At 42.0% G+C, this 16,576-nt stretch overlaps 2 protein-coding genes across 4 annotated transcripts in view; both read left to right on the top strand.

Annotated features, from left to right (window-relative positions):
- NADSYN1 (NAD synthetase 1) overlaps window positions 1–16,576 on the top strand; it is an 83,950-nt gene that overhangs the window by 58,421 nt on the left and 8,953 nt on the right. For 2 of the 3 annotated variants that reach the window (XM_060261524.1, XM_060261526.1), the window contains one exon: window positions 1,480–1,730. The exons of the other annotated variant lie outside the window; for it this stretch is intronic. In XM_060261524.1, the coding sequence (XP_060117507.1) occupies window positions 1,480–1,533 (54 nt within the window). In that variant the 3' untranslated portion in view covers window positions 1,534–1,730. Of the gene's footprint in view, window positions 1–1,479; window positions 1,731–16,576 lie in introns of those variants that run through there. 3 annotated transcript variants of the gene reach the window in all.
- The window catches only part of TPCN2 (two pore segment channel 2), a 65,705-nt gene continuing 63,847 nt past the window's right edge, over window positions 14,719–16,576 (top strand). Inside the window, exon 1 of the mRNA XM_060261523.1 lies at window positions 14,719–15,019. Within this exon, the coding sequence (XP_060117506.1) occupies window positions 14,854–15,019 (166 nt within the window). The 5' untranslated portion in view covers window positions 14,719–14,853. The remainder of the gene's footprint in view (window positions 15,020–16,576) is intronic.

The raw sequence follows: 16,576 nt of genomic DNA, 5'->3' as shown, positions 1-16,576 counted from the left end.
GCTAACAATCAGAATGGGTTATCACATCAAAACATAATACATACACCTTTCAAGAAAACATAAAGAAATTTTGCCACCTGATCAGATACTGACCTGGTCTGGCCCATGGACTGTGAAGAGTTTAGAGGAACACAAAAGCTTCTACACTGACCTGTGATTATTTTGGGATTATATTATTTTGTTATTGGCAAACAATTCTTGTATGCTTGAAAGCTGGGCAGGCCCTTATCAGTTACTGAATTTTCCAAATAAATGATGTGAACTAATATCTAGAGTTGTGAGTTTGTAATATTAGTATTGAAAACACGAGGTATAGAACCAAGGGAATTCTACTAAAATAGCTGTTTGTAAGTTAATTTGCTGAAAGAAGCGGTCGCAGTAAACTTTTCTCGTGTGATGGGGGATAAACATGACTTGTAGTGTTTGTGCATTCCCAGCCTTGTGTGGAGCATGATCAAAGTCTCCCTTATTCAAGAATATTTGGCTCAAGCTACATTTGCCATGATGTCCAAATGCTGGAGGTTGTACAAATTGGAAGTTGTTTCCTTGCATGGAACCTGGGCATTAATCTTGGTCTAGAATTTTCGTTTGTGTGAAAGAAATAACCTTTGGTTTGCCTAAGGATTTGGACATAGTGGTGTAATGAATGGCATCTGGGACAAAGAAAGCTTTAGTTATGATCCATATGTGAGGGGAAGTGGGCATGAGGAGTGGGAGCACAGCAACAAACTGAGTTCAAGCAAATGGAAACTTGTTGCAGTACCTCAGTGCAGTACACTCTTTTTGTTATTAATTCCTATGTTCTAGGACACATACATAATTATATGTTGTGTATTGCAGATGTTACTTTTTATCTTCCTGTAGCCTTGTGATTTTGTCATACCAATGCAGTGATTCCTTATTTTATTTTATAAGGCTCAGCCGTGGGATTGCTCAGATTTTGTTAGATCCTTAATTAAAGTTATACACAAATGTATGTTACCACATCTCAGCAACTATCTTTCTCTTTCCCGGTACCCCAGACAAATGGTCTTTCAGAAGGTGCTATTTGGAACAGGAAAGTAATGCACAGAGAGGGATATGCTGCTTCTCTGTTTCAAATGGCCCCCTTCTAAAGCCACAAAAACAAAAATGCTTGTAACAGACACCTGAAAGCTGTTTTATGTGACATCTGATTTGGCTTTTTATCTGAACTCTCTTCCAACTGTTCATCTTGATAAAAAAAAACAAGTTTTTTTTTTTTACTTAAAATTTGTAAGCCAGTTGCCTAGGTGCCTTTGGGGGAAGGTATGCACATAGGTTTTTCTGGGGAGGAAATTTCGCCTTTCTGCTGGAAAGGCCTTTTCCATGTGGATATCCACTGAACCTGCAATGAGTGACACACAGAGTTTGGCCTTTGAGGAAGATCTGAATTTGCAGGTAAATTCATATGGAGGGGAGGGAGCTTCTTACATTGCTGCTTATCTTTTTTATTTACAGGTTTCTCAACTTGAACCTAAGGAAGTGAACTCCAGACTCGAAGATGTGGTCTGACTCTTCTTTGTTGCTGCTGTAGATGTATGACATTTATTCTAAGAATCCAGTAATTTCAGATATTAAGGTTCAACAGACTTTTAGTGGTTATCTGAATTTTTAAAATTAAGAATGCTTACTTTTTTTTGTTAAACACAATGACTTAAAGGGAACTACGATTTTAAGAAGAGAAGAATGTCCAGAAGTTCACAGAGAAAAAATGAAGGAAGGTGGTTTTTAAGTTTTAAATCAGCCTGTTGATATGATCCATAAAGCTTGGCACCTGTATTACAGAAACTGTTCATCTGAATTGCAGGCAGACTATTCACTATAAGTAGCAATTTCAAAAAATTGATTTGACCAAGATAGGAACCAGTTGCATTTTGGATGTGTTTGAAGTTGGCCAAACAACATATTGATATTATTTTCTTTTTACTTCATGGGATATGATTTGGCCCTCTAAGGCCGAGGTCAGACACACATAAACTGACGAGATGGACATGGATGAAAGCCAGATGCATGTCAGATTTTAAGCGGTTGTCCAAACATTAGCATCTGGCAGTGGTCGTTGGCTCGCTCGTGTCCCGAACTGCCACGACTGAGACGCGGACTTTTTTGATAGTATATTAATTCCGGAATAAGAATGCTTCCGACGACTCCAGCGTGTACTTTCTATGTTTTAACACTCCATTGTAACCGACTCGTCGCAAGCACACATCCGCTTCCCTGCGAGAGCCCACTCCAAATGATATCATTGCGCCAGCGATTGTTGACTCAGCCTTCCAACCTTCCGAGGTCGGTAAAATATGTACCCAGCTTGCTGGGGGGGGGGGAAGTGTAATGACCGGGGAAGGCAATGGCAAACCACCCCGTAAAAGGTCTGCCGTGAAAACTTTGTGAAAGCAGCATCACCCCAGAGTTGAAAATGACTGGTGCTTGCACAGGGGACCTTTCCTAAATGGGGGGGGGGGAAGGCAGATTGCCCACCTTTGCTGTCTCCCTGCCAGGGGAGGAGGATGACCCACCTTTGCCGTCTCCCTGCCAGGCGGAGAAACAGCAAAGAGAGTTGCCGTGCTCCCCCCCCCATTTAAACACCACGGTGGGGTGTTTAAATGGGGGGGAGGAAGATCCCCCACCTTTGCTGTCTCCCCGCCAGGTGGAGAGATAGCAAAGAGAGTTGCCGTGCCCCCCCATTTAAACACCATGGCGGGGTGTTTAAATGGGGGGGGAGGAAGATCCCCGCCTTTGCTGTCTCCCCGCTAGGCGGAGAGACAGCAAAGAGAGTTGCCGTGCTCCCTCCACAATTTAAACACCACGGTGGGGTGTTTAAATGGGTGGGGGGAGGAAGATGACCCACCTTTGCTGTCTCCCCACCAGGCGGAGAGACAGCAAAGAGAACTCCTGGGCTTCCCCTTCCTTTCTGGGTGTTTAAATGGGGGGGGGGGCAGATCGCCCACCTTTTCTGGCACCTTTAAAAAAAAAAGCCAAGCACGATATCCCACAGTACTGCGCTTGCGCGAGTGTGGAATGCTGTCTCAAAAAATGAGGTCCGGTTGAGACCTCTGATCAACCAACAACGGGACCAACGCTGCTTAGAACTGAAGGATGGAGGGATGTCTGATCAGGAAATTCGTTGTAAAAAAGCTGCGGGGTATAATAGCGGGTTAGGGATGGATTTAATGGTGAGTGTGACCGCAGCCTAATTCACATGTCTATTTCAGTGTTCTGGCTGTGTGGTTGCAACTTTGAGAACATGAGTAGTAACTGTGTCTGAGGTTTTGGATGAAACATAAAATTTTGGATTAATACTTGGAAGCTGTTGGGATATATGGAAATAATTAATATGACCAACACCAGCCTTAGAAACCTGGCCTTCAATGCAGGAAAATATTTGCTCCTCTAATGAACAGTCTGCATATGATTTTTCTCTTTTAACTTGTTGAACTGAAATCATAAAATTTTACAGCCACTGGCACATGTGGACATGAAAAATGATTTTTTTTTTTCATTTTACTGTGTAATAAATTCACATTTTAATGAATTGAATTGGCTCTGTTTTTATTTTTCATTTTTTTATTTACATAGGTTTAACTACTCTAGTCTGGTGGTTTGAACAGCAAATTGAAGCCTTGATTAGGCATGTTAGTGGAGAATGTGATTAACTTTAAATATGAATATAATCCTGTTGACGTCACCATGGCCTAAACAGGGACTTCTGGTTTCTGTTCCTGGTTTTGGCATTTATATGTTATGTGATATCTAATAATTTCTGAAAGTTAAATCTCTAAGGGCTTGTGCCTGTGTTATACTTTCCCCATATTACTTCGGGGAGTTGCACTTTGCCACCATGTGATTTGAGGGATAGCTGCAGTTTACCTCAACAGATTCTTGCCTCCCTTTGGTTAATTATTTTCTAACAGTGTCAAGGGAAGTATATAATCCTTGAAAGGCAGGTATTTGGCCTTGAATATCCATGCTCTGCTCATTTCCAGGTTATGTTACAGGATTTTTTTTGTAACAGGAACTCCTTTGCATATTAGGGATATGCAATCCTCCAAGAGCTTACAGGGCCTACTGTAAGCTCCAGGAGGATTGGCTACATCAGGGATGTGTGGCCTAATATGCAAAGGAGTTCCTGCTACAAAAAAAGCCCCGGTTACAGTAATGTGTTCTAGTTGGACAGATAGGAAGCTTCAATTGGTACAAAGTGCAGCTGCCAGATTGCTGACTGGGGAATACATGCCACTAGTTTCAGAAGAACTGCATTAGCTGGGTCTCCTCTTCCAGGCCCAATTGATAGTACTGGTAGTAAGTAATCAGTAGTCAGGGATCAAGACGTTGCAAGGATGTCTCAAAGCTATCTCTGCACTCTAAGGTAAAGTGGGTTGTCCCCAAAGAGAGAACTTTCTTGAGTGTTGTGCCCAGCTGTAGAATACCCTCCCTACACATATTTGCCTGGCACCAAGACTTTTGATTTTTTTTTTGGCACTATTAACACTTATCTTTTCTTCAGACATTGTATATTAATTAGTTTGGAGAAGGGAAATTCTTCTTATACTATCTGCTTTTATTACATACATTTTATGCTGTTTTTCCTGCTGAGTTTAAAATCTGTGGGCGTTTTCCCACAGAGTTTACCTCGGAGCGACGTCCCTCTTCACCATGCAGCGTCTGCACGGATTTCCCACCAACTGCTCCGCATAACCAGGAAGTGCCAGACCTTTTGCATCGCAGATGTAAACTGCTAAAAACCAGTTTACGTTAGCGACGCAAAAGCCACGGCTCTTCCTGGTTATGCGGAGCAGTTGGTGGGAAATCCGTGCAGACGCTGCGCGCTGAAGAGGGACGTCGCTCCGAGGTAAGCTCTGTGGAAAAATGCCCAGTATTTGAAACTGTTAGATCCACTAGTTTTATGATATTGTCTGGGGGTTTTTTTGTGTGTGTTTTAACTGTTACTTGTATTTTTCTGGGAAACTGCCAAGAACCAAATTGGCTGAGAGTGCAGAATATAAATGCTTAATGTAAAGTGCTGTCGAATACATGAAACTGCCTTATACTGAAACAGACCCTTGGTCCATCAAAGTCAGTATTGTCTACTCAGACTGGCAGCTGTTCTCCAGGCTTTTGGGGTATTACACATCACCTACTTGCAGATCTTTTAACTGGAGATACTAGGGATTGAACACCTGCGACCTTCTGCATGTCAAGCAGATATTCTACCATTGAGCCACAGCCCCTCCACATGTGGGGACTTACTGTAGGGTCTATTCTAGGGGTAGTTAACTGGAATATTGGGGGCTTGGTCTGCCCCCTTCCTCCCTGGGACCCCTTCAGGCACCAACTGCCATCTCATTCCAAAGACATATCTTTTCTGACTCTTATTCTTCCATTCAGTTATTCAACATTCATGCCAGTGTACACGGAGCATTACTCTGTCAAACACTCATACCATTGACAGTAGACAAAGGCAGTTAAAAGCCTATTTGCTGGTCTGTATTAATGAAGTGGTGCATATTTGTGATCAAGACTCAGTTGGCCTCTGAGCTAGTTTGTGAGCTAATTAGCATGTTGTCATTTGGTTTAAATGGATTGCAGTGGTAATCCAGTAAAAGATGGGACATTGGTGATTGCTTTTTATGCATTTATTTTATTTTTATTTATAGCATTTATCCCACCTTTCTGTTCAGTCAGGACCACTGGACTTGAACCAGTTCTCAGTAAGATGAGTAAGACTTCATTGCATTTTTTTTGCCCTTGTGAAAGTGAGTGGAGAGAAAGCTGCACAAATGACCAGATCCCAGACAGAAGCATTTTCCCTTGGTGTTTTCTCCTCAGCAAAACATGGGGAGCATTTCATCAACATGCTTTAAAAAAAGAAACAAGTCTCTATGCTTAGTAAGCTCCTGCAATGGCAGACTTGGACAAGTCTTCTCTTGCTGCAATTGAGGTAATTGTGGGGAAGGTTTTGAAATGCTGAGCTTTCTGTGAAGGGAAAGGGTGGAGCCAGAGCCATGAAAGCCATCTCAAATTTTTCTGGGAAAGCATAGTGTAGATTTGTTTTTAACTATAGGATATGTTGCCTGGCAACTGTAGCTTACACTGTGCTTTCCTTCCATGCTCAAATTTATTCCTCATGCAAATACCCTGAAACTGGCATATTTAAATGATGTTTTTCTGCATGTGAAAAACTGAAGAAGCATTTTCCTCTGACCATGTGTGATATAACTGAACTGTTTCGACAGGCCTTCAATACCTGAATCCGGGAGAGAACCACCACCTCTCACCGCTGAGGAGCTACGAATATAATGGGATCACTAACAGAAAATAGAAAGATCCCACCATATCAAAGTGTATAGCACCACAAAATGTTTTAAATGTATTTTATTGGTTTTAAATTGGTTTATATAATTGATTGTAAGCCACCCTTACTCCTCTTGCGGAGAGGATGGGATATAAATTTAAAGTAATAAACAAACAAATAAATAATAATAAAAAAGAGTAATGTGGTATTGTGGTTAAAAAGTGTTGAACTGGGATTGGGAGACTGTTGGAGATAATTGAAAATTCAGAGGTTTGGAGTGGCAGTAATTGGAGTCAAGGTTTAAGCTTATCAAAAGAAATAAAGTTTACTAGAAAACATCAGGATAGGGTACTTGGGATAAAAAGAAAAACAACTTTGCTTACCAACTAGTTTAACTATGTCTGACCTCTACATGGCTACAGATTATACAACCCTTTGTCTAGCTTCTACCTAGAAAACACCAAGAACAGGAAAAAGAACAATTCAGCTTGTATACAACATCAAAGCTTTTCACACCTAATGTCCTTTCTGACCAATGCTATGTTTGCATGTTTGCCTGGGCTTAGAAGACTCAGTTCACACTTGGGTTTAGGTTACAATACATCATTTCCTCTTTCAGGTAAACAGTATAATGTCTGAAATATGCATAGCTTGTATTCCAACAACCTTGCAGGTTGTTCTGAAGATAAAGTGGGAAGGGGAATCATATATACCACCCTGAGCTGGGTGGAAGCATTAGATACAAAGGTGACTGGTAATACTGAAAAAGCTTTGTCTGTTGTTCCGTATGTGAGGGAGGTTTTAGTTGGACAGCTACTTACATACTGATTTTGTTTCCCCATGCTCATACTGCTACCATAATTTTAGTGATGTGTTTCTTGCTGCTTGTTTAAGGGTATTGTGTATTGCTTTGACAAGTATTTGTTAGTGTTGGTATGTGTAGATTTTAATTGTGCTGATGGGGAAGGGGTTGTACCAAAGGTAGGATAAAAATATTTCAAATAAATTAATTGGTTTGAAGTTCTCACCTGCCATATAGATTGCTCCCTTAAAGAAGCAGTTAGCTTTAGCCTTTATGTGGACCATTGTAATTCTTAAATTAGCCTTTGGATCTTACACTTGCTTTTTATTCTTTACATGCCTGTGCAGCTGGTGTCTGCTTTGATGCCCTTTTTCTGCAAATGAGCCTTGCCTGGACCCTTCTTCACTCCCTGCACACACTTGGAAATGGGGCTTAGTTGCAGCTTCACCCAATAAAATGGTGCTTCAAAATGTTTAAGAAAAGCATGAGAAAGTGTTCAGTGCAGAACAGGCTATTTTTGAAATGTATCTAAGGGCCATGTGGTCAAATATCCTCACCAATTTCCACTGTCACTAGGCTTGCCAATCCCCAGGTCCCAGCGAGGGTTCTTCCGCTTTCCCGGGCTCCTTCCCGCCCCCAGTCAGCTGGCTGGTGGGGGGAAGCCCCACCCCCACAGCCACCATGTGACTTTCCACCTCTGGAGGCTTCAGTCTCTGATTGGAAAGGCTTCCTCTTGGGATGGTGTGTCTGTGTTACTTTGAAGAAGCTGGCAGCAACTTGTGAGTAGAGATGCCAATCCCTCACTTCAGAGTCAGCCAGAAGGGGGCGGGGGGGAAATGTCTGCTGGGCACTTCATTATTCCCTATGTGGAGATCGATTCTCATAGGGTATAATGGGGAATTGATCTGGAGGTATCGGGGGCTTGGGAAGGGCTGTTTTTTTGAGGTAGAGGCACCAAATTTTCAGCATAGCATCTATTGCTTCTCCCCAAAATACCCCACAAGTTTCAAAATGATTGGACCAGGGGGTCCAATTCTATGAGCCTCAAAAGAAGGTGCCCCCATCCTTCATTATTTCCTATGGAAGGAAGGAAGGTGTGCTGTCCCTTTAAATGTGATGGCCAGAACTCCCTTGGAGTTCAATTATGCTTGTCACACCCTTGCTCCTGGCTCCACCCCATATCTCCTGGCTCCACCCCCAAAGTCCCCAGATATTTCTTGAATTGGACTTGGCAACCCTAACTGTCACTTAAGTAACTTTATTTATAATACACCATCATATGACGGTGTTGTTCAGCTAAGCTGTCTCTGACTTACTGGAACTGGTCTCATATTTTTTATAAAGCACTCTGAGACACTTATCTTGAATAAAACTAGCTTCTTTTCCAGAGTTTGGAAGCCTGGCTCTCACTTGCTAGTTTTGGATTGCTTATACCAAAGTACACAATGTAATGAATGTTTCATGTGCGTGGCCAGAATTTCTAGAGAATAAGAGTGGGGTTATTGGGCTAGCATTTTGGGTCCTGATGGGCAACTGATTTTTAATGGCTTATTTCTTTAACTGAGAAAAGACTGAGTGGCCAGCAGTAGTCCTCTTTCTGTTGAGATGCACACAGAAGAGCTTTTCAAGCTCCTTCTGTCCGGGCAACTAAAGAAGCTTTGCTAGAAGCCTTTCTTTAAACATCTTATCTGCACAGTGCCATGCCCTTCTTTCTTTGACAGTGCCATGCGTTTCCTGGGAAGCTTTCTGGAAAATTATCTGATGCCTAAATAATGCATTATTTGATTTAGTATGTTTATTTTGACTGTTTAGCCAATTGGGAAAAGTACCTCATATTAACTTCACATCCCAATATCAATAAAAACTTGGACTGAAATATTTTATTAGGAGGAAAATCATCATTCAAATGTGGTTGAAATGTTATCTTCAAACAAATTCAAAGCTTTATGTGGACTCATAGTTGTAAAAATGCTAAGATTGTGATTGCCATATATTGTTTAAATTTAAGGGGAGAAATAAAAGCAGTGAAAACCGTAGAGACACTGTTCTCCACATCCAAAGAACTGGATTGTCATGGATGTGATTGTCAGCTTATTTATATCAAGATAATTTAACTGCAGTCTACAGTGGGGCACATTATTGCTTGCATTACTGATTAGTTCCATATTAGATATGAGATTACAATACCCCTTCCACCATATGACAGCAGACATAAGTCAACATTTTTGCTTTGGTTTTTATTTGACTTGCACAGAGAATCAAATGAAGTCATGACTAGTTTTAGGATTATTATATTATTCCAAATCAATACATGGAACCTTTCATATAATTCCGAGGGATAATTGCCTGAATATTTTAATTAAAAATTTCATTCACTGTTAATTTTATGAAGCAATGCATCTTTAGATATGGAACATCTTCATTCCCTATATCTTTTGTCAAGCAGGGGCAGCCGAACTTACTTATTTTAAGAGCCACATAGAATAAACAATGGATGTTTGAGAGCTGCAAGACAGGAAGGAAGGAAGGTTGGCAAATAATTGGAGGGGGGAGGGAGAGGTGGAGAGAAAACAATTTTAACTTAAAATGCATTCTCCAAGCTGCCAGCTGACTTGGCTTGGAAAAATGATGGGGTGGGGGCTTTGAGAGCCACACAGTATGTGTGAAAGAGCCACATGTGGCACCTGAGCCACAGTTTGGCCACCACTGTTCTTAAGCATATTTTTAAAATGATGGCCGGGTGGAAGAATTTAGCTGTGTGATTGCTGCACCCAGTTATCTTGTTTAAACTGGGCCCTCAGCTACAATGTACACAATGCTAGCACACCTGATATTCCTAGCCACAGTGTTACTGTACCAGAAATCCCTAAACATAGGGCTAATGCAAATTTGCATGCCTAAGCTGCTCTGTCCCACCAACACCATGTTTAAATCAAGCCTTGACTTTTATGCTGGAATGAGCAGCTGAAGAGAACTCTGACAAAGCCTCTTTTGCTCTTCCTACTGCAGGAGAGATGATTAAAGAAAGTGGCTACGTACATGATTGTATGTATAAAAACAGTGGGGTGGGTGTCCTTGGAATCAAGTGCTATATTGGAGCCTAGATGGAGAGGGGGGAACTTTATTTTTCCTGACTTTGTTTCCAGTCCCCTGACCTTATTTTTCAGACATTACTTTAAAGAATTCCTTTATCCGTAATACAACATGTGCTAACTCTGATTCAGCATAAAGAATGTTCTATTCTAGCCTTATAAAATAGCTAGGGGATGACTGCTCTGTGTTTTTGTGTTTTAAGAGATCACAAGGGATATATTTATGGTGCTGAACGTAGAGAATTTACAGGCTTTGGAGGACTAAATAAAAATAAAAAACAAGCACCACCATCCCAGTATTCATGACAGGACAGTGTTGCATAAGGAGGACATGGTTGCTGGAGCCCAAGGGCAGAAGAGAGGCTCTTTTTAGTATTTTTTGTACATAGAGCATACTCACAGTTGTTGAAAAGTATGTCTCACATATGGGAATTCATAATGAAATTGCTCTGTAATTCTTATGTCTTGCAGAGCAGGAAAAAGATTACAATTGTCTGAAAGGAGGCAATCTATTGTAACAGATGTTGAAAAATTCCCCAAGAATTCTTGCTGGAATTTAAATCTGGCTGTTCCTGGAATCATGTGAGGTGGCTATAATTCAGATCTCGTCATACAAAATGGCTACTGTGTGTCGGCTGCTTTAAATCATTCTCAGTGGTGCCTCTTTTCTACACTGCAAGCCGTTTGACTAGAGCAGTTCAAGACATAGTTTGAAGGCTTCTTGGAATGCTACACAAATTTGGTGGAGGCAATCTCTTCATCTTTCCTTTGAGTCATTGCAGATGAATAGTTTACTGTGGAACTAACAGTAGAGTATGTGGTGGCTCTTTCTGAGCACACTTGGTGCATGCACTCTCTCTTTTGCCTCTGACTGATTTCAGAAAAAAAAAATTATGAATGAGTAATCACAAAATTACTTGTTTTCTTTAATGGCCATTCATTTATAACCAGTGTCTGAACTACAAAAGTGTTTTCATCATCCTACAATGAAAGAGCTGGTTCAGCTGTTATTGTGTGGCTTGCAGAAGTGCAAAAACATTGTGCATTTGATTCCCTTCTCTTAATGTAATATCTGGGGTGGGTTCCACACATTTTACTACTGGGGGAGGGGAAGGGAAGAGTCATGCAGTTCAGGTGACTCCTGCTACACTTCAAACAGGGCATGTGAAACAGCTGGCCAGAAAGGCAGTTCGCACTTCATGATTTATCTCCTTGTGGCAAGCCACTTTAGGTGCAACATCTTCCCGCATAGATTGGAAAGGTCTTCTCCATAGGAACTACACATCTGTCGAAGAACCCAAATAGTTCCTCTTTTCTTCTCTTGCAGAAGTGGCTGTTTCTTGCCTTTCCAGACATAGAACTGTGGCCGGAATGCAATGGGAGGAGTGAATGTCTGTTTCCTTTGTATGTTTCTTCAAGATAAAAGAGGGAACAGCAAATTCCCTTGTCATTTTTTGGGGGCAGTCAATAGATACCACTGTTTTTGTACTAGAGAGCAGTTTATCCCCACTATCTTTTACCAACATAGCTGCCAGCCTCTTAGATATAACCAGACAAGGCAATGTTCAAGTGTTTACTATCAAATAGCATTTTCTCAGCCCACAAACATAAGGAAAAGCCAATCAAGATACATAGATAGATTACTTTTAAAATGTATTGACTTTTCACAATCCTTAATGTAATTGATCACTGTCTTCTTTAATTAGAATAATCTTACTAATAACTTCTCAGTCTTTGTTATTGATTCACAAATCTTAAGAAGTTGTCTGCAATAGAAAATTAAGGTCACTGTGTTGATGCAGGGTGGGTGTGATAATATTAAGACTAACTGAAACATCTGAGCAAGACTTTGGGTTCTAGTCAGGACCAGCCTGACACCCCATGGCACCCTAGGCAGACTCGCTGCCTGCTGCCCCCCCACCCCCTGTGGCTCCGCATTCCCCCTTGATTCCCCCCTCCCTGCTGCACCTCCTCCCCTCTCCGTTCCCCACCTCACGTCGATTTCAAGGCCAGGACGGACTCTAGTGCCGCGTTCCCAGCTATCCAAAGGTTCCCCCCACAGATCAGGTGATCTGATCTGCACGGGTAAGTGGGGATGCTGGTCCTGACAGACATGGAGTGTGGTCGCGGCACAGTTTTACACATGTGGATCAGATCACTTGATCGGCAGCGGTGGGAGGGATGCCTTTGGATAGCCAGGAACGCGGCGCTGGAGCCTGCCCCGGCCTTGAAATCGACGTGGGGTGGGGAAGGGAGGGAGAGGACGCTGGGGAGCAGGCAAACTAGGCGTTTGCCTAGTGTGGGAGCCGGCCCTGGTTCTAGTGAACTCTTCTTGATGTTGGATGTTAAGCTAAACAGAAATAAACTTAGAAGAAGGGAGAAGAAAACAATGGTGATAAGGTGTCCTTAGAGAATGTAAACTGCCTAAAACTGAACACTGAGGAATGAGATACTCATCTGGAATAAAATGCCGTTGAGAAATGATAGTAAACTGCAAAAGGCTTTTGACCCAGTCCAGCAAAGGCATCTTATTAAAAATTCGGCTACTGCTGAGATTCAGAGACCTACTGTGTTCAAATGAGTCCTATATAACTTTTTCTCTTTCAAGCCTGTGTGCCGTATCAGAAAGAGATATGGAAACTTCCTTGAGTTCCATATTGGATTGTTGTTGCTTGATGGATTGCTGTTTGAGAAATATATTGTGCCATACTTCACATTAAGCAAATCAGTATTGTGGTTCAAAATTTATCTGGCTACTGAAAATAGTTTTCGGTTAAGATCTGACTTCACAAAAGTTGGTCCTTAAAAAGTTAAATTATGTGATCCAGACTTTGCCAAGTGTTGACAAGTTCTAGAAGCAATGCTACAAAGCTTAGTTTCTTTGGACAAAGGAGCAGTGGAGCCTTGTATAGTTTTAAGTTTGTAAGCATACGGATTTGTGAAATAAACAGGTTCTCTTGCAGCAGACAAGTGCAACCACTAATCAGTCCCCAAGGAATGCTGCTCTATCCCAAGGATATTTCATTTGTTGGATAGTTGTGCCTTCCCTTGTCCTGGCAGCTCCCTGATCTCCTCCCTATTTTGTTGGGGTGTGTGTGTGAGAGAGAGAGCAGACCCTTCTAAACATGGTAAGGGGCATAATTGGGACTGGCAGTCATGATGGGAGAATTGGTGGAAATCCAGCTTGCCTTCTGATTACTAAAGTGCATTTTCTTCATCCGAAACAGGTGCCCTATGGTCAGGAAAATTGTTTTACAATTGGCAGCTAATAATCCTGGATAAGTAGTGAGAAAGCAAACTGACAGAAGATGCTGTCCTAGCATCTGCCACAGTATTATGAATGTGAATTTTTGAAAATCATCACATAATGTGATCTGTGATTGAATTACGCTAATTGTGACTTATTGTATAATGAAACAAGAAAACTCCTTAATCAACTATGAAAACTTAATGCCAGCTGTGAGATTCAACCCCCCCCCCTGCAGTTTATAACTTTGTTTTAAACCATCATGAGGACAATTATTTTATTCAGCTTATCAATCAACAGTCTGAGCCTGTTTGGGGAGGGCGGAATACAAGTGCAATACATAAATTATGGTGATTTGAGACAAAATCACTACATGCAGAATTACTGATAGAATTTAGCTTTTAAAAACCATGTGTATGAAAATGCAGTTAAAATACTAGTAAATAAAACCCATGAGTCCCTTTCTGCCTTTTTGAACCTTAATGCTATTGCAAGGGCAGGGGTCTCAAGGCTGGCCAACTTGTACAATACGATAGCCCATTATATGTGAACACGAACAGAGTTAGTGTCTAGTTCACATGCTGCATTAAATAACTGCTACCCATGGCACCTTAAAGACCAGAAACATTTATTTCAGCATAAGCTTTTGTGAGTCAGAGATCACATCATCATCTGCAAATGAGCTTTGACTCCTAAAAATTTGAATCCAGTGGCACGTTTAAGATGAACAAAGTTTTATGCAAGGTAAATTTGTTAGCATAAATCTTTAAGGGAATCTTAAACCCCTCTGGAATTAAATAATGAAACATCATTGTCAACAGAGGGGGTATAGTTGGGGGTGAGCAAAAAGAACAAAGGTCATTATTAACAAAAGTTTATTAAGCGATGTCACCTTATCTAAAGAATTCATTTTTCAGAGCCCTGGCAGACTTCCAGGTCTGGTGCTTGCTGAAGCTTTTACAGAGCACTATCCCATTTTCGCATGCCAGAAGTAACTGTTGGGCACTTTATTATCTACCAGCATACTGGCTACAGAGCCCGTGTGCGTTCCTATCTGTTGCACTGCAATTTAGGAATGGCTCCCGCAGTGGCCAGCCGGATGCTTCTGGGAAGCTCGGAAACCAGACAGGCAGGCTAGTGTGCTAACTACAGCGTTGCGACAAGGCCACACTCTAATCCGGAGCTAGTTTCCTCCTTACCTCCCCGCCCTTCTGATTTGCCACAGCTGGCAAGGGCCAGCTGCAAGCGCCTAGCTCCTCCCATCACGTGTAGCGGGCGGAACCTATCGACGGAGCAGAGTCCTGGAGTGCGGGGTGTGGGGAGGGTGCTGCCGGGTCCTCAGAAGTCTCCGCTTGGGAAAAGAAGCGTCGCTGTGACTCGCTTGTTGCGGCTGCAGCCCATGGGGCAAGGAGCCAGCGCTGAGACGCAGCCTTTGCTGCCACCAGGGGTTCCCGGAGGGGTCCGAAAGCTGAGTCGTCTCTACGCGGGCGGGGACAACAATGGCCCGGGAGAGGACGGGCACTGCGGCGTGACTGCGGCTTCGCTGCCTTCCACTATCAGGAACGGTGAGCTGGGACTGGGCGGGAGCCGGTTCATTTTCACAGCTGGGGGAATCGGGCTCACCTTTTCAGGATTGGAACTCGGGATCCCCCGGAATCTCTTAAATATAATTGCTTGGTTTCTGATACCGGGCTTAAACGACCCACGAAGCCACTCCCCCATCGTAGGATGTTCTTTGCTTGAACTTCAGATGTGTGAAGAACTGCTTGTGCAGAATCAAGAGAAAAGTCATTGAATGCTTGGTTCTTTACGATTTACTGAGTTCTTGCATTGAAAACAAGTGCGGGGGCTGAATCCAGGGGAAGATTAGGTCCTGCATTTGAGAGGCGGGGGCGAGTTGTTGGGTATCATGTTATTGTTGCACTATAACAGTCGTTCACCACTGGATTGCTTTGTCCTCGCAACAAAATGCAGTTCTGCACAATTGCTGTCGTGCTCCGATATCCAACGCTGTGTGGATGCATGGAGAAGAAGTCAGAAGAGTGGCTCTGAATATCACAGATTGCCTTCCTGTCACTGCTGAATAGCAAGTCACAGACATCCGGAATGAAGGGAGTCCTCTCTAGAGCAGGAAATGCAATTTATGCGAAGGTTTGGTATCTTCCTTGCTTAGAAAGGGAGGATTTTTTTTATTAGCCCTGCCTGATGTTTCCTTTGTAGTCCTTTACCCCCTTGTTTGGGTCAGGTGAATTACATTTTTATCTGTAGAGCCTTTGGAATGATATCAGAGGAGACTGGATGACAACTGTCACTTCAGGGTGCAAGTTCTACTTAGAACAAGTAAAATGCCGTTTTGTGACTACCCAGAGTCGTGGCAGCTATAAGACTGAACAGGATTTTTTTTTTGCTGTTCCCCCCTTTTTAAAAACTTATGATTCATATTTTTCAATTCCATGCTAAATCACTCCCCTTCTAATTTTTTGTGTGCATCCAAGATGAATCCAGAGTGTTTCTTTGGTTCAATGGTAGTTACTTGTTCAGAAACCATTTGGATCTCTTTCTTACTTACTGTATAATTATTTGTGGGTAGATGTTACTTTGTTGCAGCAAAATAAAACTGGAGCTGAGAGGCATCTTAAAAAGATTACCAATTTATTCCAGTTTAAGCTTTTGTGAGTCAGTTCACTTCATCAAATGTAGTGCCTATCTATAGCAGCTATGTTTATATTCACAAGTAACAAGCAACAGAAAAAGGGGTGGGAAGATGATACAAGACAAAATCAGTGTGAAAAAACAAGAACCAATCAAAGAATAATCTTTCAGAATATATGACAACCACTCTCAACTATTAATTGATTTTCTGTTAATCTTACCTAGTCAGCCTATCAGTTGCTGGGAGTGATTCTTCTCACCCCCTCTGAATTGGTTGATCAGTCATTGGCTGTTTTACACTGGTGTGTCCTTGAACATCTCTAAACTCTCTCTCTCTCTCCCCCCCCCCCCTCACAATTTAGTTTGCAGATCACACATTGGGAACCAGAAAAGCTTTATATTCAGAAAGGATTTCTAGCTGGCTTTGAACCCAAAAAGTGTGAGAAGGATTTTTAAGTTGAACTTAAGGT

The sequence above is a fragment of the Heteronotia binoei genome, chromosome 21, assembly GCF_032191835.1.
Source record: "Heteronotia binoei isolate CCM8104 ecotype False Entrance Well chromosome 21, APGP_CSIRO_Hbin_v1, whole genome shotgun sequence".
Classification (NCBI taxonomy): domain Eukaryota; kingdom Metazoa; phylum Chordata; class Lepidosauria; order Squamata; family Gekkonidae; genus Heteronotia; species Heteronotia binoei.
This window is presented reverse-complemented; position numbering and strand designations above follow the sequence as displayed.